At 47.5% G+C, this 27,567-nt stretch overlaps 1 protein-coding gene across 2 annotated transcripts in view; it reads left to right on the top strand.

The window, feature by feature from the left end:
- Positions 1-18,679: 18,679 nt before the first annotated feature.
- RIMS4 (regulating synaptic membrane exocytosis 4) overlaps positions 18,680-27,567 on the top strand; it is a 43,623-nt gene continuing 34,735 nt past the window's right edge. For both annotated transcript variants that reach the window (XM_016204799.2, XM_016204800.2), the window contains exon 1: positions 18,680-18,776. In XM_016204799.2, the coding sequence (XP_016060285.2) occupies positions 18,680-18,776 (97 nt within the window). The remainder of the gene's footprint in view (positions 18,777-27,567) is intronic.

A 27,567-nucleotide genomic window follows, 5' to 3' on the forward strand; every position in this document is an offset into this window, starting at 1 on the left:
TTAATGCAGCCTCTTGACCCGAAAGTTCAGCTTTCCTTTGTAGAAATGGTACATGCGCATCATAAACAAGTTAGAGAGGTACAAAGAGGGCAGTAAAGATCACCGCCAGTTGCAGCCCCTTGGCGAACCTTGTTCTGGACAGCGCTGTGTGGGCGTGCACATAAATATACATGTACGCACAAACTTACATGTATAATCATACATATATATACAGTTTTTAACAGAAACAGGATCAAGCTACATACACATTTATCATTATCACTTTATTTTTTATTCTTTTAGTATACAACACGTTGCATTGATTTTCCTCAGCAATCATAAGAACCGGGCCGGTAACTATGTTCACCATACAGGGTTAGGACAGTGCCTTGGAGGAGACCCCGCACTCACTCGTTCCTCATCTCACCTTCGGCAACAGATACTAACTAGTTGCTTAATCAGTATCTATTCTCCCTTTCTTACTTAGGAACAAAATACCAATTTCGTTTGGATAAAATGTGCCCTCCCCACATCTCTTGCCACTAGGGGTGGTCCTCCCAGCCGGCTCTGAGCGAGGAGATGCACGTGGAAATCTGGAGGGGCTTCCTGAGAACCTGTTGGCTTCCTCACGCATGGGGGGGGGGACTCGGCAGGCACATACCCTTTCTCGGTGCCTTTGCTGCCGTTCCCACCCGGGATGTAGGTGAGGTTTCTGGAAGTGGAGCAGCCGTCTTGTGACTCCGAGGGGATGAGCCAGCTGCTAAGAATAACAGAGCAGGAAGAGAGAAACAGCTTCGGTCCTTAATTATTTCTTTGGGCCTCTGCACCAGCCTGGACTGCTTACCTCTAGACTTCCTGTTACGTGAGAGAAATAAAGCTTTATTTGATTACATGCAGCTCCTCGCAATCCTAACTGACAAGTTCTCCAAGAAGAGTCTCTCCTCTGCCCCGTAGCCCTGACATGTGGCCTTAATAAGCACCTGTGGTGATCCAGAAATAGAGCTGGGGAAGGAGGGCCTGGCCGTGGCTGTGATTCAGAACTTGCTGAGCCATCACCTGCTCGTCCACGCTCCGAAGAGGAGTGCCATTAATTACACTCTCCTCGGCCAGCCAGAGCACGGGAGGCTGCGTCTGTGTTCCCAGGGAGCCTCGAATATAGCTCAGCTCCTGCACGGCTTTTGCTGAGTGTGCAGCGACTGTATGTCTGGCAACCCCAGTAAAGACGGGGAAGCTTCTCCCGGGAGAAGGGAGCTGAGTGCGGGGTCTGAGGAAGGCGCTAGAAACCAGGGATGTTGGCAAGGCCTGGTGCAAGGAAATAAGACCTTCCCTCCTGCTTCCTGCAAGGTGATGTTATACCTCCTACTTAGCAGATAGCAAAGATTGCTTGAGGTCCTGAAGGTGGAGTGACCATGTGTCAGTCCTGTTATTTGGTTGCATGCAACAGAAGCAGACTCTATAACTGGAGGAAAAAAATATCGGGGAAGAATATGAGATAGCTCAAGGAATTGCGGGCAAGGCAGAAAGCCCAACTTGGACACAAAGGGAGGTCTGGGTAGCAGAAACCAGCATTGGGATGACGTAGCTTAGGTCGTGAGCCCACTACACAGTTAGAGGGCTGGATGCCTTGACTGACAGTCTTTCTAGACGGTCTCAGGGGGACTGGCTTTCCTGAAGCAACCCAAACGTTTGAGTACCAGAGGAATGGCAACAGGATGCTGAGTGGTAAAAACAAAACGAAAACCAGATGTCTACCACCAGTAGTATAGAATCGGTCAAGGGTTTGGGTTTGGGGAACTGGCTGGCCTTAGTTAAAATCCTAGCACTGCCCTTTACCACCTGTCCTTGGTCAAGTCAGTTTCCTCTTCTGTGGGTGACAAGGATGAGACATGTTAAAACCATGAGAATGGAAGCTCTTGACAGGGATTTGTGTCTTTTCCCCACTGTTACATCCCCTGCACCTAGACTGGGGCACAGCTTGTAGTGAATGCTCAATACATAGTTATTAAATGAGTGAGTGAACTTGACATTTCTCTCTGTATACCTCTTAGGTAGGGAGTTTTTTGTTGAAAAGATAATGAGACGGGTGCTTGGAGTGGAAAGTGAACCCCCTCCTGCCTCCCCACCTCACTCTGGGGAGGGAGCAGGTAAGAGAGGCCAGGATCTAGGCAGATAGTGAGATAGAGGCTCCACTCTGCAGACTCTTCCCCAACACAGTCCCGCCAGCACGCTGAGCTGCTTACTGACGTCACAGTCACTCTGCCCTCGCCTCCTCAACAAGGGCCTTCAGCTGAAACCAACGATGAAATGTTAAGTGCAGGATGGATCCATTCCAGCAATCTCCAGAGCTCCCTGACATAATGCTGGGGTGTTAAGCTCTGCTCATCAGTTTGACAGGTTAAGAAGCCTGAAGTCAACATGTTCCTCCATTTCACAGTGAACCGTGACATATAGTGGCACATAGAGTAAGTTGCAACCCTGGGGGACATGTGTATTGTTTAAAAAAATACACGCGGGAGGACATCACTGGTGAAATGAATGTATTCCAACACTGTCAGTCACGTTTTCATCCACTAGTCTTAACAAGAGGAAATTGTAAGTTGTTCCAGTCCCCAGGGCCATTGTAGAAATACAAAGCACAAAACAAAGGGACAAACCTTGAAGAAACAGGGTTTTCAGTAACCAGCATCTTCGTCATAGTCGTCTTCAAGCCTCAGGAGCACTCCCATCACCACCACAATTTATCAACTATTGTCACACCGCCATTATTACCACCATCACTACCATGTCACCAACTACCATCAATGCCACCACCAACCCAACCAAGCCCAACATTGCCAACAGCAGTGAAACCACCACCACCACCACCACCACTGTTACCACTTCTAGCATCTCCATCTCCACCATCTTCACCATGAAATTATCATCAGCATTGTTATCACTGCACAGTAAATGCTACTGGGGCCCCACCCGGATGCCCTTCACCAGGCTGGTACACTCTTCCCCAGCTGCTGGGAGAGTTGGTTACTCACAGGTCACAGCGACTCCCTTCTCCTGAGAACTCCCCTCAGCCAACAGAACTGCCTTGCTAGGAGATGCCTGGGGACTTCCATCCCTGAAGGCAGCCTGCACCCAATTACTGCCTCCCCGGGATGTGTAAGTCCCCCAACCCTGTGCCTCATGCTGGGACAGCTCTGTGGTAGCATGCACGCTCCAGGGCTCTCTGTGGGATCAGGCTGAGGCCAGACCTCAGCAGAACCCACACCTTTTGCCTATCTTTCTCTCCTGTCCTAGTCTGCTTTCCTCATCTCTTAATGAGGTTCACCTTGAGAAGTCCCTCAATAAGCCATTTCTACAAGAATCCCATTTCAGACTTTGCTTCAAGAGAACCCAACCTAAGACACACTATTGCCACTTTAGTCAGTGCTCTAGGAGACAGGTTTTGCGATGCGTTCCCTGCCTGCATCCCATTCTCGGAGAAATTCTCCCTGCACAGGCAGCGGTGTGCTGGAGTTGGCCAGCTCTAGCTCATGGGGCCCATCGCACACATTCTTCCCAGCTCTGCATTCAGTGACATCACATTGGTAGCTTGAAATCAGCCATGGTGGGAGCGTTTACACCATGGAAATTGGCAAAACATTTTCTGTTGTTGTTTGTTTGTTTTGGAGTGCTGGTTGTTAAATAATTATGGGCATGCCACTGAGCACAGGCCACAATGCAGTTACAAATCTTTGTTGAAACGCCAACCCAAAGTTGAAACTTAGGGTCTGAGATAGACTCTTACCCCTGGGGAGACTTATCCACAGGTTAGCAGTGTGCGTAAGTTATGTGACCTGGTGAGATAAAATGGCTTAGGCCAGCAGATATCTCATGGCATTGGGAAATCAATAAATTGTGGTCAGTTGGCAAAAAGAGTTGAATAATGGTAATAACCATAGCTACCATTTATTGAATGCTAAGTTAAATTTGTATTGTACTAAGCATTTGTGTTGCACACATTATCTTGTGTAATTCTTATAATACCCTTTGTAAGGATAAAATCAGGTTGAACAAGTTTGAGGAGGTAAAGTACTTGCTCAAGGCTACATTGCTTATTGGTAGAGAAACTGGGATTCAACCCTCTATCTTCGGACTCCAGAGCCTGTAGTCATAACCACTCATGAAATGGATCTGGGGGCCTAGACAGGCAAAAACCACAGGCACAATATTATGAGGGAGTAGAAACCAGAGCAAGTAGAATGTGCTCATCAGAATATGTTGGTTTCAACCAAACTTGAACTAGCTTCAATAAAAAAAAGAGTTCTTCATTGGCTCAAACCCATTCTTAAGAGGGGCAAAATGGGCTGGCCTTAGCACTGACTGGAAGAAGCCTAGAATCCAAAACCAAGCAGTTCTCTCCCTCCCCCCTTTCTTTTCCCCTCTCTCCATCTCTTTGTTTTTCTCTGCATACTGACACCCTGCCAAGGAGAGGTTAGGGGAAGGCTGTCCCAGCTACCCTGGGCCCTCGGCCCCATCTGATTGCAGAGGGTAGTTGTCCAAGGCATCCAGAGGGTAGTGCAATCCTGAACCCAGGGATTCACGCCAGGTGACTCTCTGATCAATGAGGAGACAGAGAGATTATGAAGAATATGAAAAATCTTATGGACAGGGATAGTCGCCAAAGCTCACCTTCTTTCCTCCTGACTGGGATTCCCGTATTCGCCTATGGTTCCTCCTGGGCAGCAGGCGGTGTGAAGCGGAAGAGACGTAGTGCAGGTTTGATGTCACAGAGATCTAGATTCAAACGGTGGCTCTCCTGTGCCATCCCAATACACTGCCTGAGAGACATTTGATGGTTAACTGACAGTGTGGCTTTGGGCAAGTCACTTCCCTTCTCTGAGTCTCAATTTCTCATCTATAAAATGGAGGTGATCATCACACTCAGCTAAGCAGAGTCATGAAGATTAGATGAATGAGGTGAAGCACCTGGGACATAGATGGTGCTTAGTCAAGGTTAGTTTCCCTACCCACTCACTTTTCCAGCAGAGTCAGCTCTCGTCTGTTACGTCATCTCCAACTTGACTAGTGGGGTGGCCTCCACTCTTACCCCGGGCTATAGGGTAAAGGAAAATCAATTATATTAAATATAGCTGGATAAGGCCCTAATTCTTTGCTCTGCTAGCAGTTACATAAATCCCAAAGTCATCTCTATTTTTCCCTGCCACCCTGGCTAGCCTCCAGACCAATTAAACATTGATGTTGTAGCTATACTTATCTTCTCCTGCCTCTTCTAGCCAAGCTTAGGCATCAATTCTCTCTTTCAAATAAAAAAATTTAACCCTCACATTTGTGGAGTTCTTTGGTTTAAGAAGCACTTGCAGATTCCCTGTTTTCATGTACTCATTATAAGAATTAAAGCACTGCCCTGACCAGTGTTGCTCAGTGGTTAGAATGTCAGCCTGCTCACTGGAGGGTCTCGGGTTCAATTCCTGGTCAAGGGCATGTGCCTGGGTTGCAGGTCCAATCCCTGCCCCATGTTGGGGCGAGTGTGGGAGGCAACCAGTCAATGTGTCTTTGTCACAATGATGTTTCTCTCTCTCTCTCCCCATCCCTTCTCTCTCCCCTTCTCCCTCCCTTCCACTGTCTCTAAAAATCAATGGAAAAATATCCTCACACCTTGGGTGAGGGAAAAAAAAGAATTAAAGTACTATGGAAAAGTACAAATAAGAAAGTAAGAAAGTAAAAAAAAGTCAAGTGATCAAGGTCAACATCACCAATGATGTCACACTGAGATCCTGTGCCCCTGATATGATGTGATAAGAAGAGCACATCTCTCCTGTGGTCCTCTTTTCCAAAACCTATAACCTCAGTCTAATCAGGAAAGAACATCAAACAAGCCAAAACTGAAGGATATGCTACAAAATACCTGACGACTACTTTTTGAAAGTGTTAAGGCTCTGAAAGACAAAGGAAGACTGAGAAACTGTCATAGGCCAGAGGACACTAAGGAGACATGACATCTATGTGCAATGTGGTATCCTGGTTTAGAAACTGGGACAGGAAAAGGACATCAGTGGAAAACTGGAAAATGTGAATAAAGTCTGCAATGTAGTTAATAGTATTACACCAATTACCAAGTTAATTTCTTTTTTTTTTAGAGAGAGTGGAAGGGAGGGGGGAGAGAGACACACAGAGAGAGAGAGAAACATCGATGTGAGAGAGACACATGGATTGGTTGTCTCCCACACACACCCTGACAGGGACTGGGATAGAACCTGCAACCCAGGTGTGTGCCCTTGACCGGGAATCGAACCCGAGGCCCTTAGATGTGTGGGCCAACGCGCCAACCACTGAGACACACTGGCCGGGGCCTAAGTTAATTTCTTAATGTTGATAAATGCTCCATGCTTATGTGACATTAGAGGAGTGTTAGCATCAGAGGAAATTGGGTGAAGGGTAAATGGGATAGTACTTTGTGTACTTTTCTGTAAAACTAAAATCATTTCAATATTAAAAGTTTAAAATAAAGACAGAAACAAAAAGCCTGAAATTCACATAATTCAAATAAGATGAACATTGTGCCAAGCAGCTTTCAGTGCATGTATACAGATAATCAGAAATAACTTTAATTATTTCATATTATAATACTCTTAAATTTTGAAAGATATTTATTTTACTTGAATTTAACAGAATTTTCAAATGAAAGAAAAAATGAATTTCTGAACTTTAGATAGATATAGTTCCACCAAAGGGATATTAGCCCCTCAAAGATCCCTCTGGAAAACATCAAGAGGTTGCAGCCATCATCTTTTTTCTTCTTCTCTTTTTTAAATTTTGTTTTTCAATTACAGTTGGCATTCAGTATTTCAATTTTAGCTGGTGTTTGCCTGCAATGAAACATTGGCACTGTTATACTTTTCACCATCTCTTCTCCACAAACTTCCTGTTTTTATAAGTTATTCTGATATTGTTACACTGTTGAGTGAACCTGTTAAAGATTGTTTTGGGTTGTGGAAACCTAAGCAAACAGTAGTTTAAATAAACAAGTAGTGAAGAGTCAGGCAGTTGCTGTCACTGATTCAGTGTCTCAAGGATGTCAGGACTGGGTTCTCTGCAATTCTTCTGGAGTTTTCCTCATGGTTGCAAAACAGCTGCTGCTACTCCAGCCATCATGTTCTTGATGCACCAAGGAAGACAGAGAAAACGACTCCATTAAGGAAGAAAAGCTTTCCAAAAATTCTTACTCTGTATCTCATTGGCCATAGCTGTGTTATTGCAACCCCTAGCTGCAACAGAGGCTAGGAAATGTGGGATTTTTTACTAGGCACATTTGATGGCCCCAATCAAATGGTTATTTCTTAGTAAGGAAGAAAGAAAGAACTGCTAATTCTCATAGTTATATTTTTCTTGTTTTATAGTTAATATTTGCAGGTAATCTTATATACCAATGCTTCTTTATACCTGAATTCTTTCTTTTGATCCAACCTCTTGGTTGGCAGGATTTCATTGTTGGTGTGAGCTGAGGCTGGGATCTCAGGAATCACCCATAGGAACCTGCCTTGCACCTCCCTAATTTCCCCACTGCCTTGGAATGAGGCTCTAAATGGAAAAAAAGGGTCAAGGTGGCCCCAACCTGCTTCCCTTAACCAGGCAGAAGCTGTTCCTGAAAGAGAGAGGAGGCAGAGGTGGCTCACTGCTGCCTGGCATGGTTTCTGAGTGACAGCCAATGTGCCCCCTGGAAGCCTGACATCTGACTGGTAGCAGAAGGGTGAATTGTCCGGGGATGGCTTTGTGTAAAACCTGCCCAGCAGGATTTTAAAGTCAGAGGAATTTGTCTTAAGGTTGTTGCTTCTAGTACATTCCAGGCACCTCAGGGCCTTTCAGCTTTTCCTTCCAGGCAGAGCTGGGCACCGACTTCTCTCCTCCATTCCCTCTATTCTTGCAACTGTGGAGTCCTGCCTGCAAGACCAGACTCAGGTGGGTCAGGACTGCAGACCCTTGAACAGCTCGGCCCCCACCCCCAGAGTTCCATGGCTGGACTACGACCAGCTCTCATGTTCGTGTTTTCCTCTCCCACTCCCCTCCAATAATGAACTTGACATTTTTCCTAATTATGAAGATAATACAGATTCACTGTAAAAAAGAAAGAAAAGAAAATACAGAATAGTATGAAGACTAAAATGAAAATTTTACTTAGCAACAATCACTGCCAACATTTTTCAGGTCTTTTTCTCCAGGGCTTTTTCTATGCATTTTTTTTTACTGAGATATACTTACATAAACTTATGTAAAGCACACAAATTTTAACTACACAACTGGGTGGATTTTTATGTCTGAATACACTGATGTGACCACAACCACAACCCAGATCCAGATCTAGAACATTCCCAGTAGGCTTCCCAATTAACAACCCCCCACTAAACCTTGATCACCATAGACTAGTCTTTCCTAATTTTGGCATAGATGCATTTTTAAAATTAAAAAGAGACATAACTGTTTTATGTCATGTTTTTTTCCAGTTAATATATCATGACTATTTCCCCATGTCATCATTCTTTCAAAAGTTATTTTTCACGGCTATGTATTTTTTCATATGATTCTATGTGATTTGTTTAATGACCCCTCAATGTTTGTATATTGAAGCTTTTTTCTGAATGTTTGCTATTTTAAACAGCATTATTTGGAGCACCATCTTCCACACAGTTTTCCATAGGGTAGACTAGCGAGATGGCTCAAAGCACGGGTTTGGAGCTAAAGAGACCAGGGTTCGAGCCCCAGCCTGTCACGTACCAGTTGCTTGAACTTTTGCAACTTACAAGACCTCTTTGAGCCTCAGTTTCCCCACCTGAAAATGGACTCGATCATACTCATCTCATGTGTTGCTGGAAGGGATAAACGAGTGAAGTGTAAAGCTCGCAGCATACTGCCTGCCACGGAGGGGACACCCAGTAAATCAAATGTTAAGCTGCTCTTATTATTCATCTTCCTGTTCACTTCTAATTATTTCCTTAGGAAAAATTCCTAGAAGTAGAATTGCTGGATCAAAAAGAATGCTTGTCTTTAGGGTTTTTTTGTTTTGTGTTTTTTTTAACACAGTCTGCCAAATTGCCCTCCAGAGAAGCTGTGCCAACTCACAGGACTACCAGCTGTGTGCGAGGAGAAGACCAGAAAAATGTTAGCAGTGAATGATGCCTCTCACCATTCTCTCAACAATGAGTACCATGATAAAAAAAATAATAATAAAGATAAAGAGAGAGAGAGAAAGAACACAAAGATGGTTTAAGAAGCTGTAAAATATTAAAAGGCAAGTCTTTATGATATTGAATTAAGGATATCTTTATCATTATGATATTCATTTATTAAATAAGATATAAAAAGTCCAAACCATAAAGAAAATGATTGAAGGATTTCTGTTCAATAAATGACATTCCATACAAAACTAATGAATGATTGGCAGGTTGGGAAAAGGTATTTGTAGCATATTTGCAACAACAAGCAATAAAGGATTAAAATTGAAATTACACAGGAAACTCAGCAATAAATCAACAAACAAACAAAATCTGGCAACCTAACAGAAAAATGGGCAAAGGCCCTGAGAGGAACTCAAGTAGTAAATAAATATATGAAGAGAAACTCAACTTATTAGTAACCAGAGAAAGAACAACTAAAACAGTGACATACTGCTTAACACTCATGAGACTGGCAAAAAGGAAAAAGGTAATATCAAGTGCTGGCCAGGACGTAGGGAAGTGAGACCTTATCGCCTTGTAAATTTGGGTAGCCACGCCGAAGAGAAATTTCAAAATATTCAGTCAAACTGAATATATTCTAATCCATTATTTTTCAAATTGTGGGTCATGGCCCACTAATATGTTATAAAATCAGTTTAGTAAGCTGTGAGCAACACTTTAAAAAGGAAGTTGAATTAAATAGAATAAAACACATCCGAATGCTTTTCTTGTAAGAAGGGTGCTATTTCATGAAACTTTTGTTTTACTTATGTGTGTGGACGGGGCCCTAGCAGAGTATTGTGGAAAATATACTTCTTATTGTGAGTCGCAGTCAAATAAGTTTGAAAAACACTGGCGATCCTACCACCTAGCAATCCCACTTCTGCACAGAAACTCTAGCAAAGATGGAGAGATAGGTTCGAAGATATTCATCACAGCATTGTTTATCATAGCAAAGTGAGGACAGCCAGTTACATGAGTCTGAAAAAAAATGAAGACAAACGTTAAACAGCAGTTCAAATAAATAAGAGTTGCATAAATTGACACGGATCTTAAAGACAGTATTGATTGAATAAAAAGGGGTAATAGAATAAAACACATAGCACAATAGCATTAACACAAGGCTTGCACCCACCTCCCTGTCTGCCCCTTTCCTCCCTGAATCAGACACAAAGATACTTGCCATTAAAATCTGCATTTAGAGGTGTCTTTGAGGGGGTCTGGCTGAGTCTGCGTTTACTCGGTTTCAAGAAACAAAACAAAGAGGGGGTTTTATTGGAGGGAGGCAGGGGAATGTCAAAGAGGTCATTGGCAGGAAATACCATCAGGTGTGTGTATCCATTGGGATGCTTTTGGTGACAAAAAAGCCCAAAGTCATATGTATTAAGCACTAATGAAATGTATATGCTAACAAGTACATTAAGACACTAAGTAGGGCAGCTCTAAGCTTGGTTAATTCAGTGGCTCAGTGACATCATTAAGGATCTGGGTTCTTTCTTTTACCTGCTCTGCCAAACAGTGTTTCAGCTTTGTCCTAATTTAGCTTCCCTCCTGGTTGCAATGAGTATGTGTCCAGCAATAAAAAAGGTAATGTTTCTCTGTACCTGTCTATTTTTCTTTTATTTTCAAAATACTTTTTATTGATTGATGAGAGACAGAGAAGAAACATCGATATGTTGTTCCACTTATTTATGCACTTACCGGTTGCTTCTTATATGTGCCCTGACTTGAGATTGGACCTGCAACCTTGGCACATCAAGACAGTGCTCTAACCAACTGAGCTACCCGGGCAGGGCTAGAGTGTCTATTTTGCAAGAGCGAGGGAACCCCACACTTCACTCCCGTCACATTGGTCAGAGTTGAGTCATATGCATACACAAAACACCGGCAAGAGGAATGGCTATGTAGTGGAGGGTGAGCTACCCAAATGAAATCAAGGAAGGGGTAGGAAGATGGATTTGGGTAAGCAACCCACCATGGATGTTTCAGATGACTTCAAGGAGAAATGGGGGAAAAAAGAAAAAGAGAAGAAATGGAACTGAAATAGGCACCAGGGGCGATTTTCTCTGTTCATCTCTACGGTTCTTTCCCACTCTCTCCTGCTTCTCTGCACCGTCTGGCTTTCTTTGCCCCACATGGCCCATGACCCAAACCAGGTCCGCGATACAGCCTCCCTTCATTCCCTCTGTCTTCTGCCTCCAGTTACCTCCCTCTCCCTTGTCTCTGCCTCTGTGTCCTGTTCTCTGTCTCTTGTGTCTTTCTGTTACTATGTCCCTGTTTCTTTTCTAATCTCTCTCTTCCTACCCTTTGTTCCTTCTTTCTCTGGTCTCTTGTCCAAAGTGGCGGTTTGTTGGGGCAGAAATCACACCCCCATACAATTCTTTTTTCTTTCTTTTTTTACCGGTAGCCCCCCAAATAGTAAGTGCAGATGCTCTTGTGGAGAAGAGGCATGTTCCTGCCCCTTTGCTTCCTGATGTCCCACACGCTTGCGCCCCACCCCCCCCCCAGCACATTAGGTGCTTTTCCTCCAGGAAAACAGGCCGGAAGTGGTAGGAAGGAAGCAGAGGGAGCAGTGGACTAAGCCCCAGGTCCTGGCTTTGTCTCAGCTCTGCCTGACCCTCCAGATGACAGACAGGCTCCTGCCATTCTGAGGCTTTGGGATGTCCCCTGGCCTGCGACATAACTGCACAGCTCCTTGCAGTTTTTGAAGTGCAGGTGTACTCAGAATCTCCATGGGGGAGGCAGGGCAAGGATGCTCTATCCATCCTATGGGTATAGAGAGGGCTAAGGTCACACAAGAAAGTGGTGGCAGAAACACTTAATGGCCTCTGCTATAGGTAGAGCCTTACCAGCTTCTAGCTCAATGATGGGTGGCTCTTAGTAAAGTGTTGATGAGAATTTGCTGAAATATACTGGCTACCACAATGATGATGAAGATACTACTCTCTCCCACCCCTACTCTCAGCCCTATCAGATAGATACCTGTATCATCCCCATTTTATAGATGAGAACACTGAGACACAAGAGAAATTTAGTAATTTGCCTAAGATGGATAACTACATAGCTAGTAAATGTCAGTGCAATTGATATAAGTGGGTGGGCAGGTGGATGGATGGATGGATTGAAGAATAAATTAATGGTTAGGATGGTTAGGAGCAGAAATCTTACATTGATAACACAAATATAACCAACATAACCCAGTCTCTCTCTCACACACACACGTACACACTAATACAGTCAGAGGTAAGGCAGACACAGAGAAGAACACACTATTGATAGAAGAGACCAGCACATACCCACTCAAGCAGTTGCAGACGCACACAAAGGTTGGGACATGTGGGTCATGTGCACAGAGAATGGACAAACCCTCTATCTCTGTCTCTCTGTCTCCCCCTTTCTCTCTCATCCCCCCCCCAAAACATACAAAGACCAGGCTGTATGTTGCATTTAAAGCCAGACTGGACTCAACACAAGAACACACACTTTGCAAGGACATGCTTAGAGACAAGGTCATTCACAGACAAGGGTACAGATATGCAGAAATGCCCATCTACTCAGACACACACGCACACACACACACCCCTACACCAGCAGACAGAAGACAGACAGGATGAGTCTTTCTCTCTCTGACAAAGCAGCAAACTGGGTCCTGTGAGGTTTAGCTACATTCCAGCCACTTCCTACTTTCTCTGGAAAGGCACTGGCCTGGCTCTTGCTAAAAATGCAAAAATCTAGGGGCCGCTTTCCTCTGTGCTTCATCTTGGAGGAGAGATGCTGAAGAGGGGGGGGCGGGTACCACCCACATCTGCTGTTTCCTCTGGATCCTCCGAAGTTTGGCAGTGTCTCTGTCCCTCCTTTTCCTTCCTGATCCTCACCTGTCCAGTCTGTCTCTAATTCTGCTCAAGTTATCTCTGGAACTTTCTCAGGCTCAGCCCTTCCTGCCCTCTCCTCAGCCTTGGCTCTTGTTGCCTCTGACCCACGTCCCACAGCCCTCCATCTGGCCTTGGGACCTGCGGTCCCCCGCCTGGTCCACTTCACCTTTCCACGGGGCATTCTTGGCCTCATGGAAAGCCTCCCTGTCTTTCCCATTTTAAAAACAATCAATGGCTTTTTGGTTCAAATCAGGACTTACCGAAAAGAAAAAGAAAGGCAACCCTTTGAATTTACTCCAATACGTTCCTCCCAGAGCAGCCCCAGGAATTATTTTAAAATGCATATGCAAAGGCAGTGACACTAGTGTGTGTGTGTGTGTGTGCGCGCGCGCGCGCGTGCGTGTATCTCCTCAAGGTCAAGAACAGTGCCAGGCACACAGTAGGTACCATTTTCAGCTTAAATGTCACCTCCTCAGGGAAGCCTTCCTAGATCCCCTCAGGCTAGGTTAGATGCGGGGAGGCACTTGCAGGTGCACACACATGCTCTATAAAGTACATAGATATAAATCTTGTATGACACTTATCACAATTGTAATTAAAATTATTATTATAATGAAACTATTATAAATGTTGTCATTAAATGATTGTTGGCATACTTATTTATTTAATTTTGCTGGACTGTAAAGTCCATGAAGCCAGAGACCAAGACTGTTTCATTCATCCCAGTGTTCTTAGTGCCAGGCACGATGACTGGCAGAGGGTGGTATTCAAAATTTTTATTTAATGAATGTATTAACTGCCAGGCACTATACAGACATCTAATCTTCACCATGAGTTTGCAAAAGTGGGAGTTAATTATACGTATTTAAAAAATTTGTTTTAAATTTTTCTATTACAGTTGATATTCAATATCATTTTATATTAGTTTCAGGTATATAGCATAGTGGTTAGACAATATGATTTACAAAGTGATCCCCCTGATAATTCAAGTACCCACCTGGCCTCATACATACTTATTGCAATATTGCTGACTATATTCCCTCTGCTGTACTTTACAATCCTGTGGCTATTTTGTATCACCCACTTTGTACATCTTAATCCATTCACAGTTTCACCCACTGTCCCCCAAACCCCACTCTTATCAGCAACCATCAGACTGTTCTCTGTATCTATGAGTCAGTTTCTATTTTGTTTGCTCATTTATTTTGTTCTTTAGATTCTACATAGAAGTGAAATCATATGGCAATTATACTCTGTTTTTTGTTAATCCTCACCTGAGGATATATTTTTACATTGATTTTTAGAGAGAGTGAAAGGGAGGGAGGGGGAGAGAGAGAGGCATTGATGTGAGAACAACACAGAGATTGGTTGCCTCCCACATTCACCCCAACTGGGACAGGGGATCAAACCTGCAACCCAGGTACGGGCCTTTGACTGGGAATCAAATCAGTGACCCCAAGGCTATACTCATTTTTTTATGAGAGCCTTGAGGGGACCTCTCCAAGGTCACACGGCTAAAATAAGAACAGACACACCGAAGGCAGGCAATATTCTTCAGCTCCAATCCACCCAGCTGGGTAGCCCTTGGCTTCTCCCTCTCTCTGATTTCTCACCCTTCCCTCTTCAGCGCTTACCACTCTCCCACCCACCATCTCAAGCATCCCTACCACCAAACTTGTTCGTTCTTAGAACACATTATTCATACCCTAAGTGGACAACTTAGATATCCCATGGGGAAATTACATATTTACAAGGGATCAGAGATTTAAGCTTATGGGTACAAACCCTACTGTTGGAACTGTGGGCATGAGCTGACCAAGAAAGGAGAGATCACACCAGGAGTCCACTGCCGATACTGTTGGCCAGAGGCCAAGTGTGCTTCATTAGCTGCCTTTCCTTGTCCACACTGTCAACATCGGGGACCTTCTGCCACTCTTGCCAGGTGAGCAGGCAACCTGAGTGCAGTAGGGAAAACATTGGCTCACATCAGGAAGCTTCTGTCCTGGCAACAGCTTTGACCCAATGTGCTATGCAGCTTTAGGCAGTCCCCTGCATCTTCTGGGCCTCAGTTTCCCTCTCTCCCAGAAGAGGGAGTTAGATGACCTTTCAGATCCCTCCAGCACTGGACGTCTGCCTCTGACAGATGGGCCTGTCCTGTCCTTAGTAGGAGCTCACACTTGCAGAGCACTTACTGTGTTTGGGCGCTGTTCTAAGAACTTCACATTTATTCCTCAATGAATGATGTCCCATTTTATGATAGAAAAAAACTGAGTCCCAGAGAGGTTAATTCACTTGCTCAAGGTTACTAGTCTGTTATAACATAATATTATCCCAAAACTTAGTGGTGTAAAACCACAACCATTTATCCTGTGGGTCAGGAATTTGGGGGAAGGCTTAGCTGAGCAGTTCTTGCTTGAATGTCTCTCATGCAGTTGCCATCAGACGTCAGCCGGAGCTGCATCAAAGTGGGACACCCCAGATCGCTTCCTCACATGCCTACTAGTTAATGCTGGCTGTCGGCTGGGAGGTCAGCAGCGCTTACTGTGGCCTCTCCAGCACAACCACCTCAGGGTAGTCAGGCTTCTTATGTGGAGGCTGGCTTTCTACAGAGTGGGTACCTGAGTGAGCCAGAAAAAAGCTGCAGGCAACTTTCTGACCCAGCTTCAGAAGTTTGCATATCACTTCTTTTGCATTCTACTGGTTTTAAGCCAGTCACCAGGGGTGACCCAGTTTAAGAGACAGGGACACAGACTTTACCTCTCAATGACAGGACAAAGAATGTGCACACATGTTTTAAAAATCACCGCAGGGACTCAGCTGAGAAGTGGAAGAGCTGCAATTTGAACCTCCAAAAGCTGGCTCATTGTTGCTCTCTCAGACGTTCCTCCTGGGTCTCACAGGAGGGTTTTGGGCAGATGAGAGGCAGCCTCTGGCTTCAGTTTTCACAGGGCCCCTCTGACTACTCGGTGCAGCTAAGCTGTAGGGGTCAAGGGCAGAAGCATGAAGACCAGAGAGGAGGTTGCTGCAAGACTCCTAGTGAGATGTGATGAGGAGTTTAGCTCAGGGTGGTAATAGGGGGATGGTGGAGAGAAGTTGTCAGATTCTGGCTACATTTTGGGTGTAGAATTGATAGGAACTGATGATGGATTGAATGTGGCAGGTGAGAGAAAGAGAGGAATCAGAGATGAGTCCAAGATTTATGGCCTGAACAGTGTGAGTGGGGGGAATGGAGCTGCCAATGACCAAGACCATTGACTCATAATCATCATGCCAGGCTGCTTTCAAGCTAGGTCTGGTTCCTGGGAAGAGGGGAGGGGTCATGAGCATTTACCTGTGCCAGACACTGTGCTAGGTGCTTCACATCTTGTGGTAGACAGAACTGTAAGAATGACCCCAAAGATTCTGGCCCTGGTATAAGACCCTTCTATTTGAGTGTGGATGAAACCTATGGATATCATGAGATATCACTACAGTGATTATGTCACATTATACAACAAAGGGAAATTATCTAGGTGGATTTAATTTAATCCCAAGAGTGCTTTAAAGTAAAGTTTTCTCATGTAAGTAAGCAGAAGGGAAGTTAGAGAGAGTCAAAGGATAAGAAGTGTTTGACATCCTGATGATAACCTTGAAGATGCAGAAGACCATGAGCAAATATCAGAGAACCACTTCTAGGAGCTGAGAGTGACTCCAGCCAATGGCCAGCAGGGAAACAGGGGCCTCAGTCCTACAGCCACAAGGAACAGAATACTGCCAAAAACCTGAGTGAGCTTGGAAACGAATTCTTCTCCAGATCCTCCAGCTAAGAGCTCTGTCTGGCTGATATCTTGTGAGGCCCGAGCAAAGAACCCAGTTGAGCCTGCTCATACTTATGACAGATGGAATTGTAAACTAATAAATAGGTGTTGTTTTTAAGCCTTGTAGTTTGTCATGCAGCAATAGAAACTTGTTTTACTCACTCCTTGCAAACATCCAAAATGGAGGGTCCTGTCGCCACCGCACAGATGAGGAAACAACAGGTAGCTGAGGTAAAGGGCTTTGCCCTGGGTCACACAGGAGTGCCACAGTTGGGACTGAAACTCCGGAATCTTATCATCTCACCAGGCTGCTTCATAGAGAGGGTGTCAACCCAGCTGACAGAGGTTTTAGGCATCTAGGGCCTGACTGGATGGGGACCTCCGGTCCTGGTCAAGGCCAGGGAATGGAGTTCTAGTTTCTGTTTGATTGTGTTAATATCCGGGGCTCTGAGTGTTTGAGCCTGTGTGTGTCAGTCCCTGAAAGTGTATATGTGGGAGTGTCTGTGTGAGCTTGTGAGCTTGGTGGAGTGTGTTTCGTTGTGAGTCTGTGCATCAGAATGTATCTGTCACTGGGAGTGGCTGTGTGCGGCTGTGTCTCAGTGTGAGCATCTGTGTGCCCACTGAAGTGTGTCTGAGTGTCTCTCTCTGAGGGTCTGTGTCTAAGGGTGACTGTGAGTCTCACAGTGTCTGCCAATGTTTGTGTGCATGTGTGAATCAGTACTGAGGGAGCCATTGCTGGGGGGTGGGGGAGGGGGGCGGAGTATCTCTGTGTGTAGGTCTGAGAGTGTCATCTGAGTCTATGGGTGCCCATGTGTGTGAATTCTAGGGTATCTGTGAGTAGTGGGGGTGCATGAGAATGCGTGTGCCCATCTGAATGTCTCTGTGGGTTTGTGTGAGATCTGAGGGTCTCACTGTGTGGCCAAGGGTGTCCATGCTTGTCGCTCTGTGTGTGTCTGCAAGTCTCTGGATGTGAGTCTGTGTGTCCATGGGTGTATCTCCCTGTGTGGATCGGTGCGAGAGTCTGAGGGTCTCCGGGTGTATCTAACTGTGTGGGTCTCTGGGTGTCTGGAGTCTGTCTGTGGCTGGTTTGGCAAGTGTCCCTAGGAGTAAGTCTGGGTGACTCTCAGGTGTGCGTATGAGTCTGAGGGTGGCTGTGGTGTATTTTGCAGGGTGAATGCAACAGAGTGGGTGCCTGTTGGAGCTCCTCCGCGGGTTCCTGTGTGAATCTAAGGGTGATGCGTGCGGGTCCCTAGAGTGTGTCCCGTCTGAGTGGGTCTGTGTCCCTGGGTGAGGCCTGTCTCGGCGAGGGACTGGATGCCTGCATCAGGGCCAGTCTGAGGGCAGCGTGTGGGGTTGGGGCACGGCCAAGGGACCGGGTCCCAAACAGCCTGGCACGCTCCTCCCTTCGGCACACCTGCCAGGCTGGGGAGGCGAGCAGGCCCCTCCCGCGCGCTCCCGGCTCCCACGCCCCGGCGCCCCGCGCCCCCTCCCCCGGGCGGCGCCCATTGGCTGCGGCGGCGGCTCCGAGCCCGCCCCGCGCGGCCGGCGGGGGGCGCCGCGGGCCAGAGTGCGCTGCGCCGCCGCCGCCGCCGCCCGCAGCTCCGCCACCGCCGCCGCGAGCACAGCGCGCCTCGGGCTCCGCACCCCGCCAGCGCCCGGCCCGCCCGCCGGCCCGCCGCGCCCGCCAGCCCGCCGCGGAGCCCCGGCCTGGCCCCGCGCCGCCGCCACCACGCCGCGCGCCGTACTCCGCGTCAAGAATGGGGCGGCCAAGCTGCCCAAGCCGCCCGCCGCCGCCGCGGCCGAGGCGCCCGGCGCCGGCGCGGGCATGGAGCGCTCGCAGAGCCGCCTCAGCCTGTCAGCCTCCTTCGAGGCGCTCGCCATCTACTTCCCGTGCATGAACTCCTTCGACGACGAGGACGCGGGTAAGCGCGCCGCCCGGGGGTCGTCCCGGGGGCCCAAGCCGGAGGCCCCCTCCCGGACCCGGTGCGCCCTTAGGGGTGGCTTCTTTCTCCTCCCCACCCCCAGCTCCGCTCGGGGTGCGCCCCAGGGTCTCCTTCCCCACCCACGGGGCCCCGGGGTCTCTAGGAGGCGGTGTCTTCTAGCCTCCCGTCGCCCCCTAGGGACCCCTGCATCCTCTGCATTCACCCCTTTCCCGCAGGTGGGCCCTTTAGGTCGCCTGGACCCAGCTCTCCCTCCTCACCTGCGCCTTCGGGCGCCTCCTGTCTTGTCCCTGCATCGGACCTACCACCCTTCCCGAACCTCTTGTGTGTACCGGCTCCTTAAATCACGGGGCTTCGGCTGCCTCACCCCTGGGGCGCCGACGCGCCCCCGTCCCTCTCCCCGCCCCCGCCATTGGAGGAGGCGCGCAGACCTTAACTCTCCATCTTTGTCTTGGCTGCATCCAGAGGCTCCCTGCCCTAGACCCCCTGCCCTGCGGCCAAGGCCTTTAGCACCCTGTTTGCCTCTCTTTCGCTTCTCCTAGAGGTGGGGCCCCTGGGCTCCTGGTTCTTATCAGACTGGAGTGGACCCCGGGGTTGGAGTGGGGGAACTGGCCGGACGACGGCCTATCCTCTCCTTCCCAGCCCGCCGGTTCCGGAGGGAGGCGTGGGGCGGCGCCAGCTCCGCACCTGCGCGCCCCCTGGAGCGTGCCCCTCACCCCGGGCGCTCTGGTTCCTGGAGAAGCCCTTCTGGATGGGCTGAACCTGGGCGCCATCCAGCGGCCCTAACCTCTGGCTCCCTGGCCGGCCCGCAGCCATAGCCAGAGCCGGAGGGGCCGGGAAATGTAGGGACACCTGCTCTTTGGGGTCCTGCGACCAGGCAGAGGGAACATAAGGGCCCTGGATCAGGTTCTGCCCCGTGGAAGCGAATTCACCAACAGGTAGGGTAGCTAGAGGGCTTGGGTGAGAGTTCCCCAAAGAGTGCCAGTTGGGAGTCAGAATCAGGTTCCAGTCTTGCTCCTGTACTAATTAGCTGTGACCTTGGGCAGCTCGTGCCACCACTAGCCTCAATATCCTCATCTGGAAAATGGGATGACAATACCTCAGACACAAGTGTGGACTTAAAGTGTTTTTCAGGCTGAAAATCTGAGAGTATTTAAATTCAGTCAGGGGACAAAAGGCAAGAGGGGTGTATGTGATGGAGAGGAGCAAAATGGCTTCATGGACACTTTTGAGAACCTGATGAAAAAATGGACTATCTTTATAAAAAACACACAAAAAAAACTCCCACATGTGCACATCCACAAAATTTTGTCTGTAGTTTTAGGGAGTTCATGGGCCCTGCTTAAGACTCCCTGCCTGTAGGGATCCTTGTGTGGTCAACCTGTTATCTGATAAACCATGGGATGGAGCCCTGGATGATGGAGACTCACATCTTCTTGTTGGAGTAGGAGGCAGGTGGAGAAGAGGGGAGAAGGTTCTCCAGAAGAATTTGTTGGCTAAGTGAATGAATGGGAGTGTTTGAGGCAGACCCTTGGCAGACCTGTCTTGCTGTTGACCTAGAGATGGGGGTGGGGTGAAGATGGTTACTGCAGAGCCGTTTTACAGAGTCACCATTTTACAGAAAGATAACTGAGGCTAAAGGGCTAACTTCCCCCTTGATGTAGCTGAGGGAAGTTGTCTTATTCTGGACAAGGCAAGGTGAGGAGGAATGGAGGGGCTCTCTAATGCAGTGGCCTCCATTGGAGCAAAATCAGAGAGAAGAAATCAGGTGAGTATTGGGGCTGGGGAAAGGAGCCCCACCAGCCTAGGCTCCCCGACCTCTGACTTGATGGACAGGGACTCTCCTGAAGTTCAATAGGCCACTTGGGTTTCAAGAGCCAGGCTGGGCAAGAGCATGGGTTTGCAGGAGTATCCGTGGCAGGGACAATTAGGTTTTTCTCCGAAGTCATGCTTCATGTCATGGGTCAGATGCTTTGGTGATTACTGCTGGTTGCAGGTGACTTGCTCTAGTTTCACTCAAGTCAGAATAGGTAACTTTGTGTAATATTAGAGATTTTTTAAAGGTCCACCTGATGTTTTTTCCAGTGGGTTTCTTCAAATTCTTAAGTTTTTCACTTGGAAAAAACCTAGAAATCATCTTATCCAACCTTTTTTCTTTTTGCCCTCAAATGAACGAGAGAGAGGGGGTGGGAGTGGGAGAGAAAGAATGTATATATGTGTATGATAGACAAGCCCCAGTATGTGTGTGTGTAAAACCCAAGGTCACCCAGTGAGGCAGACACAGAGCTGAGCCTAAAATCAGGTTCTCTTTCCAGTAAAACACTAGCCCTCCCTCTGAAAGATTTTTAAAGAGCCAAAATCTCTCTGTGTAGAAAATGGTTCCCAGGTGAGGAGGCCCCAGGGAGTGGCTGACAGCCAAGAGTTTGGTTTGGGCATTTCATGCTCTCTGTCTGTTCATCTTAAGGGATGCTTGGAGTTTGGGAGGGGGAGGGAGAAAGTCAAGTTTCATTTCCGGAAGACTAATGAGTGTCTGGTGAAAATCGGAAGTAGGGAGCATTGCCTTGGTGCTTAATTTCTCTTGTTCTCCTCAAAGTCATTAATTTTCTCCTAAAAAAAGCCTTTTGGAGTTATTCTTTTAGAACAGCATCGCTCTGAACTAATTTCTAAAAGCTGCTTGAAAAATCTCTCAGATACTGGACAGAGACTGCTTCAGGAGGAAGGCGGTCAGAACCAGCTTCACTCCATCTTCCTCTTCTCCATTCCCTCCCCAGGGTCCCTTAATGGCTCAGAAGTGTGTCCTGAAGGGCCTCTGGCTCATCTAGGTGCCTCCCCTTTTTGCTGCTTCTGACTCCTGTTGAAGACACCTTTTCCATCAACTAGATCGAGCCACAGCCTTCCTCAGGGCTTACATGCCACCCTTTAGCTGGTTTCCTGAGAAACCGTATGAAGAGGAGACTATTTCATTAGCCTTAACTGGGCCAGAGCATTTTCCTGTCTTGGACTTGGGAGGTTTGGACATTCTGTGGGCAAAGGAAGCTGCCCCTTCCTCCCACCCCTTTCTAGCCACCCTGGGGGCTCCGGGTGCTGGTCATTGCAGATTCCTAGAATTCCTCTCAGGGAGCATCTTCCCTTACACACTCAGAACTCCTTTCTTATGCTGCTTTTTCTCCTTTTCACAAAGATGCTGAGTTTTAGGGAGAGCTGTACTTGGGGACATTTTTGTGTTTGTGTCTCCATCACTCAGCCTTGCTGGCACTGGGTTTGTAATTGGGGAGGGGAGGTGGAGAGGTGTTAGACACAGGACCTTGGTTTTCTCATCTGTATAAGAAAGAAAATAATAGCATGGACCACATAAGGTCAACATTTAAAAAATGATTACCTTTGACTAGCATCCTCCTAGGCACTTTAAATATACAATTTTAATTCTTTCCTCATAGCAACCCTATAAAATTAACATTTAATATCGCCATTTGCAGGTGAGAAAACTGAGGCACAGAGAGAGTATTTGTTCAAGGTCACTCAACCTGGAAGTGAGGGAGTTAGGATTTGAACTTGAACAGTCTGACTCAGCCATCTGTGCTTTTGATTATTATGCTGTTTGTGCTGTGCAAAGGGCTTAATACAGTCATTTGTGCTGTGCAAAGGGCTTAATACAGTCAGTACCTGGCACCAGGTAGGTTCGCAATACCTGTTAGCTATTATCTGTCTTATTACCAAGAATTGTTCCTGAGCATGACTATAAAAAAGAATCTGTGGGTTTGGGGAACAGGAAGACCTGATTCTCAAAAATGTTAGCTTTTATAATTTTTAATAAGTTAATTTTATCGCATTGTTACTGCTATTAAGGCAGAGTTGGGCCCTCCCTCTTGGAATTGGTTTAAAAATGGGGATATGGGGCACTTGCATGCAGAACAAGAAGGTGAGCAGTCCAGCTCCCCATGTCCCTGTTCTTCCTGAACAGTTAATTTTCATCAAATCTACAGTCCTACCCCTGCCACTCTGCCTTGGGGCACAGCTGGGGAACATGGGTGTCTCCAGTTTTCAGCAAATACCAAAGGGGGTTGTTACATTGGGGTCTGGACTTGAGGATGGTGTTCCTGAGTCTGACCCAGTGGTTCTGGCGGCCAGTTCTCCCCCGCCCATGAGAAGGGCGGAGAAGCTGGAGCAGCCAGCTCTGATTTGCCCATAGGATGCTTCCATCCAGCGCAGGAGGAAGTTGCCATGGCAACACCGGCTGGCTACCCGTTCCTCTCCTAGCAGTTCCGGCAACATCTCTGGGCTGGAGAGCCCTTTATGGCACCTCCCTCTTCTGCTCAGGCCAAATCTGGTGGGTGGGGTGGCATGGTGGATGGGTCCCACAAAAAGTACCAAAGCTCACTCCCCTTTTTTGTGGACAGATGGGAAATGGAAGGAGGTTGTCTGAGTTATTTCTCCTGGTTGTGGGGTGAGATACCCATATCCTGCCAGACAGATCCTGGCAGGGGCAATCAGAGTTCCAATCCCTGCCCTCCCATTTATTCCATTTGGCAGAGTTCTAATCCCCGTTCCCCCCTCCCCCCCATTTATTCCATTTGGCAGAATTCCCTTTCCCAGACCAAGTGCTAACTTTTGTCCTTGAAATTTGACCTGAGCTTTTTCTGGGAAACAAAATGTCCTGCTGTTCCACCCCTTCCCCCTGAGATGGTGGGAACAGAGTGCTTCAGCCCTAGAGGGGGGCTGGATGGATGAGAGGGAATGGTAAGGGGTAGGCCTTAAAATATCCTTTGGGGTCAGGGGCACTTGACGGTGGCCACTTCCTGTCCCCCCTCTTTCCTCCCCCAGCTTACCACCAAGTGCATAATCTCCTTTATGTGCTGGGAATTGGGCAGAATTCTTTTAGATTTGGGTAACTGAGGCACAGTGATGAATTGAAGCAATTATTCCCATAGTTCAAGTTGTGGGATGGGGTGAGAATATGGACCCACACTACTTTATCTTAATCCAGTTACCCTGAAAGAAGTGGCTCAGAAAAATCAGGTACATGGCATTTCACCCCTTCCCCATTACACAGATCACTGGCATGAGGACCTGCCCTGATGCTGTTGTTTATATTGATTTTTAGAGAGAGAGGAGGAGAAAGAGTGAGAGAGGGAAACTGATGTGAGAGAGACATTAATCAGTTGCCTCCTGTGTGTGCCCCAACCGGGGATTGAACCTGCAACCTAGGTATGTGCCCTGACTGGGAATCCAACCCCCAACCTTTTGGTATACGAGATGACACTCCAACGAACTGAGCCACCCAGCCAGGGCAGAGCTCTTTTCTTAAATTCTCTCTCCCTCAGGCATCTCTTCCCTGCCCCAAAGCTGCCAGACTCATGGCTCCAGTTTCCTTGCTTTTTCTGCTGCCAGAGGCCCACGGTGTCCTGTTTGGTGGGAGGGGGGAAGGAGAGGCCCATCCACCTTGTCTTCTTTGCTGACGATGCTGCCTCACTCCCCACCCACCTCCATCCCAGAGGCAGAGCCAGTTCTAGATGAAGGCTGAGGGGTGGGGGGAGCAGAGGAGTGGAGGAGAGCGAGAATATAGGAGAGCGTGTCAGCTGACCTTCTCTCCTTTCTCAGGGCCTTTCTTTTAGTTTGCCTCCTCTAGTGTCTTTTCATTATGGCCTCAACAACCATCACTTCAGCATGGCTTTTAGGAATTGTTAGAAAGGTGCCAGTTTTGAGAATGTGCTCAAAAGGGCTCGAACATCTCTCCCACTGTAATCTGTTCCCTGCCCCTCCTTTCCAGGGCTACGATCAGATCCACTGTCTGTCAGAGCTCCAATTCCCACCCGCTAGTCACCTGGAATGACCAACCAACTGCACTGGAGTTCTCTCCCTCCCCAGCCCAGTTTAACCCCTGGGGTTTGGATTTGACTTCTCTGGCTCTGGGACCTCAGTTTCCCTATTCAAAAAAAAAAAAAGAAAGGTTAATTCTCCTTGTTTGAGCCTCTCTCAGGGTTGTAAAAATAAAATGATTGAAAGGCTGCTTGGCTGTGCTCAATGCTTTCCATGATCTCACTGACTCTTACAGCAGCCAGAAGGTAGGTACTGTTCCAAATGTACCCATTTGGCAGATGAGGAAAAGCCGGGCAGCCTGGAATTTAATGATTCTCTGGGGTTGCATTGTCATGATTCAAACCCAGATGTGCTTGACTCCAGAGGCCACCCTCTACCTCTTGGCATGAAATGAGATTCTAGGTGGGAAAGGGCTGTGCAAGTCCTGGAGCGGTACTTGTGCTATCAAAATAGCAAGTGACAAAGGCTGTGGTGTGGGGGCCTGTTCACATTCAGATGCACCCCTTTAGGGTCCACCATCCCACTACAATTTGCCTCAGCCTGCTGGAGTGCCTTCCTGGATGATCCCCATCACGGGCCTGCCTGGCCTCCTTGAAGAATCCAGTTGTCTGCCCTGGCCCTGGGGACCAGCCATCACCTGCCTCTCCAGGCCGATGTAGGCCAGTGCCAGATTATATTTAACGCTGTGCTATTTCCACTTGACAGCTCCAGAGCGCCATGCCCCCTCCCCTCTTCTCCTTCCTCCCCCCACCCCTTCTGATTCACTCGGAAACTGAGAGGCTGATGTCAGCGCCTTAGTCTTATTCTTAGCCCCCGTGATTGTAACTGCATTTAGCAGTGTGCACTTCATTAACGGTTTCTGCATGGGGGAGGGGGGGTGAGAAGACTGCGTGGCTGGGCAGGGGCACTGTAGGGGTAGAGAGGGGCAGCTGCTGCAGGGACACTGGCTGGCTGCTTCCTCTGGATGGACCAACTGGGCAGGTTCCAGGCCTGGCTTTCCAAGACTGGCAGTCTTGGAAGGATGCTTAGAGAGCATCTAGTTCATTCCCCTTGTTAGGCAAGGAGGGAAACTGAGGCTCAGAGAGGCACACTGGCTTGCCAGGGTCATATGTTAAGGATCCAGGACTCTCGCCTCTGAGTCTGGGTTTTCTCCTTTGGTATTCATTCATTCAAGTTATATTTAATTAGCTGCTCAGTGCCAAACAGTTGCTGGGGATATATCGGGGAATAAGGCAGACCCAGTTTCTGCTTTCACAGCGTTATGTTCTGGGGTTAGGGAGACAGACAATAACAGGTATGCAATTAAAAAATAAATAATCTTAGATTGTGTTAAGTGGAATGAAAATAAAACAGGTTAATGGGATAGGAGGTAACATTAAGTAAGGTAGTTGGGGAAGTCTCACTGAGGAGGTGACATTTGAGTTGAGGCCTAAATGACAGAGAGATAGCAATGGAAATCTGAGGGGGTAGAGTGATCCAGGCAGAGGGAACTAGCAAAGGCCCTAAGGTCAGTGTGAGTTGGGTGTTTAGGGAACAGAAAGCAGACCACATGATTAGACAGAGTAGGTGAGGGGAGACGAGGTTGGATCTGGGGGCAGATCATTCAGCGTTGTAGTCGGTAATAATGATATCAGGTGGGGAAACTGAGGTTCAGAGTGGGAGGAGGAAAGCTTTCCCCTAAGCTGGGTAAAGTCAGAGAGAGGCTGAGAACAAGCCTCCTGAGTCCCTGTCTTTTTTGTTCCTTAGACATAGATGGCTGTTTATTTAAATGCACCATGTGGCTTCCTTTCACATTGTAGCTGAAATGGTACTGTGGACGTCTGGGCAGGGCCCATCCTGCCTGCCCTGCTCCCCTCTTCGAATCTCACCTGACCCAGCTTTATAGTGTCTCAGGCTAACGTAGCTGTGAAAGACCCTGGGGAGCTTCTGTGGTGGGACAGAGAGAACATGGCTCTGGAATCCAACAGATCTGAATTTTCATATTGCCTCAGCCACTTCTAAATCATGTGCACTTGAGCAAGTGACTTCAACTCTCTGGGGCTCAATTTTCTCACCTGTAAAATGGGAGCATGATAATGGTAAGTTCTTCAAAAGGTTATTGTGAGGAATAAATGACATAATGCACAAAACATACCTAGCCCAGAGCCGGGCATGTGGAATGAAGGTTTCCTCAGTTATGAGGATTAATGAGATTGAGGTAATGCTGGGCACATAGTAGATGCTCAGTTAGTGGTAGGTGCTGCAGTTGTGGTTATTTCTGTCAGTTTTAATGGGACAGAATCATTTGGGGGCTCGTTAAAACACAGATTGCTGCCCTCCCCCCCAGATTGTCTCATTCAGTTTGGAATGGGATTTGAAAATACCATTTCTAACAAGTTCCCCAGTGATTCTGATACTGATGCTGCTTACCCAGGGATCTTCTGTTGAGAACCACTGGGTTAGAGAAAAGAGCTGGAGAGAAATGAAGGTTTCTTCTCAAGTTGGGGTGTCTCCTGGCTACCTGTGTCTTAGATGCTGGGACATTGGGCACCAAATTCAGTACCCAGGTATAGTCTTCAGGCACTCCGGTTTTTATCACATGATCTCAGATCAGATGAGCCTCAGCTGCTGCCCTGCTTTGCACCGAGTTGAATGTGTAGGACCTCATGAATCCTTTTGGAAGGCTTTGTCTGTAGAGATGATAAATGGGTAGACATGAATTACACATCAGGCCATAATGTCCTTTTGTGAGATATAGGACTCAGACAGCTCTGGGTATCCTGAGGGGTTCAGGTCTGGCATCTTTTACCAGAGCGAACAGGACACGTTGGGGAAAGGCAGGGCTGTGTGTGAAAACCAGCAGGTTCATTTGAGGACAAGCCTCTGCTGGGAAGAAGTAAATCAGAGGAATCGAGGAGTTATCCATGTAAAGGGGCAAGATTCTGGGAAATGCTACCAGGGAGTTTACTGAGTCAGT

The sequence above is a fragment of the Miniopterus natalensis genome, chromosome 7 (assembly GCF_054644295.1).
Source record: "Miniopterus natalensis isolate mMinNat1 chromosome 7, mMinNat1.hap1, whole genome shotgun sequence".
NCBI classification, from domain to species: Eukaryota; Metazoa; Chordata; class Mammalia; order Chiroptera; family Miniopteridae; genus Miniopterus; species Miniopterus natalensis.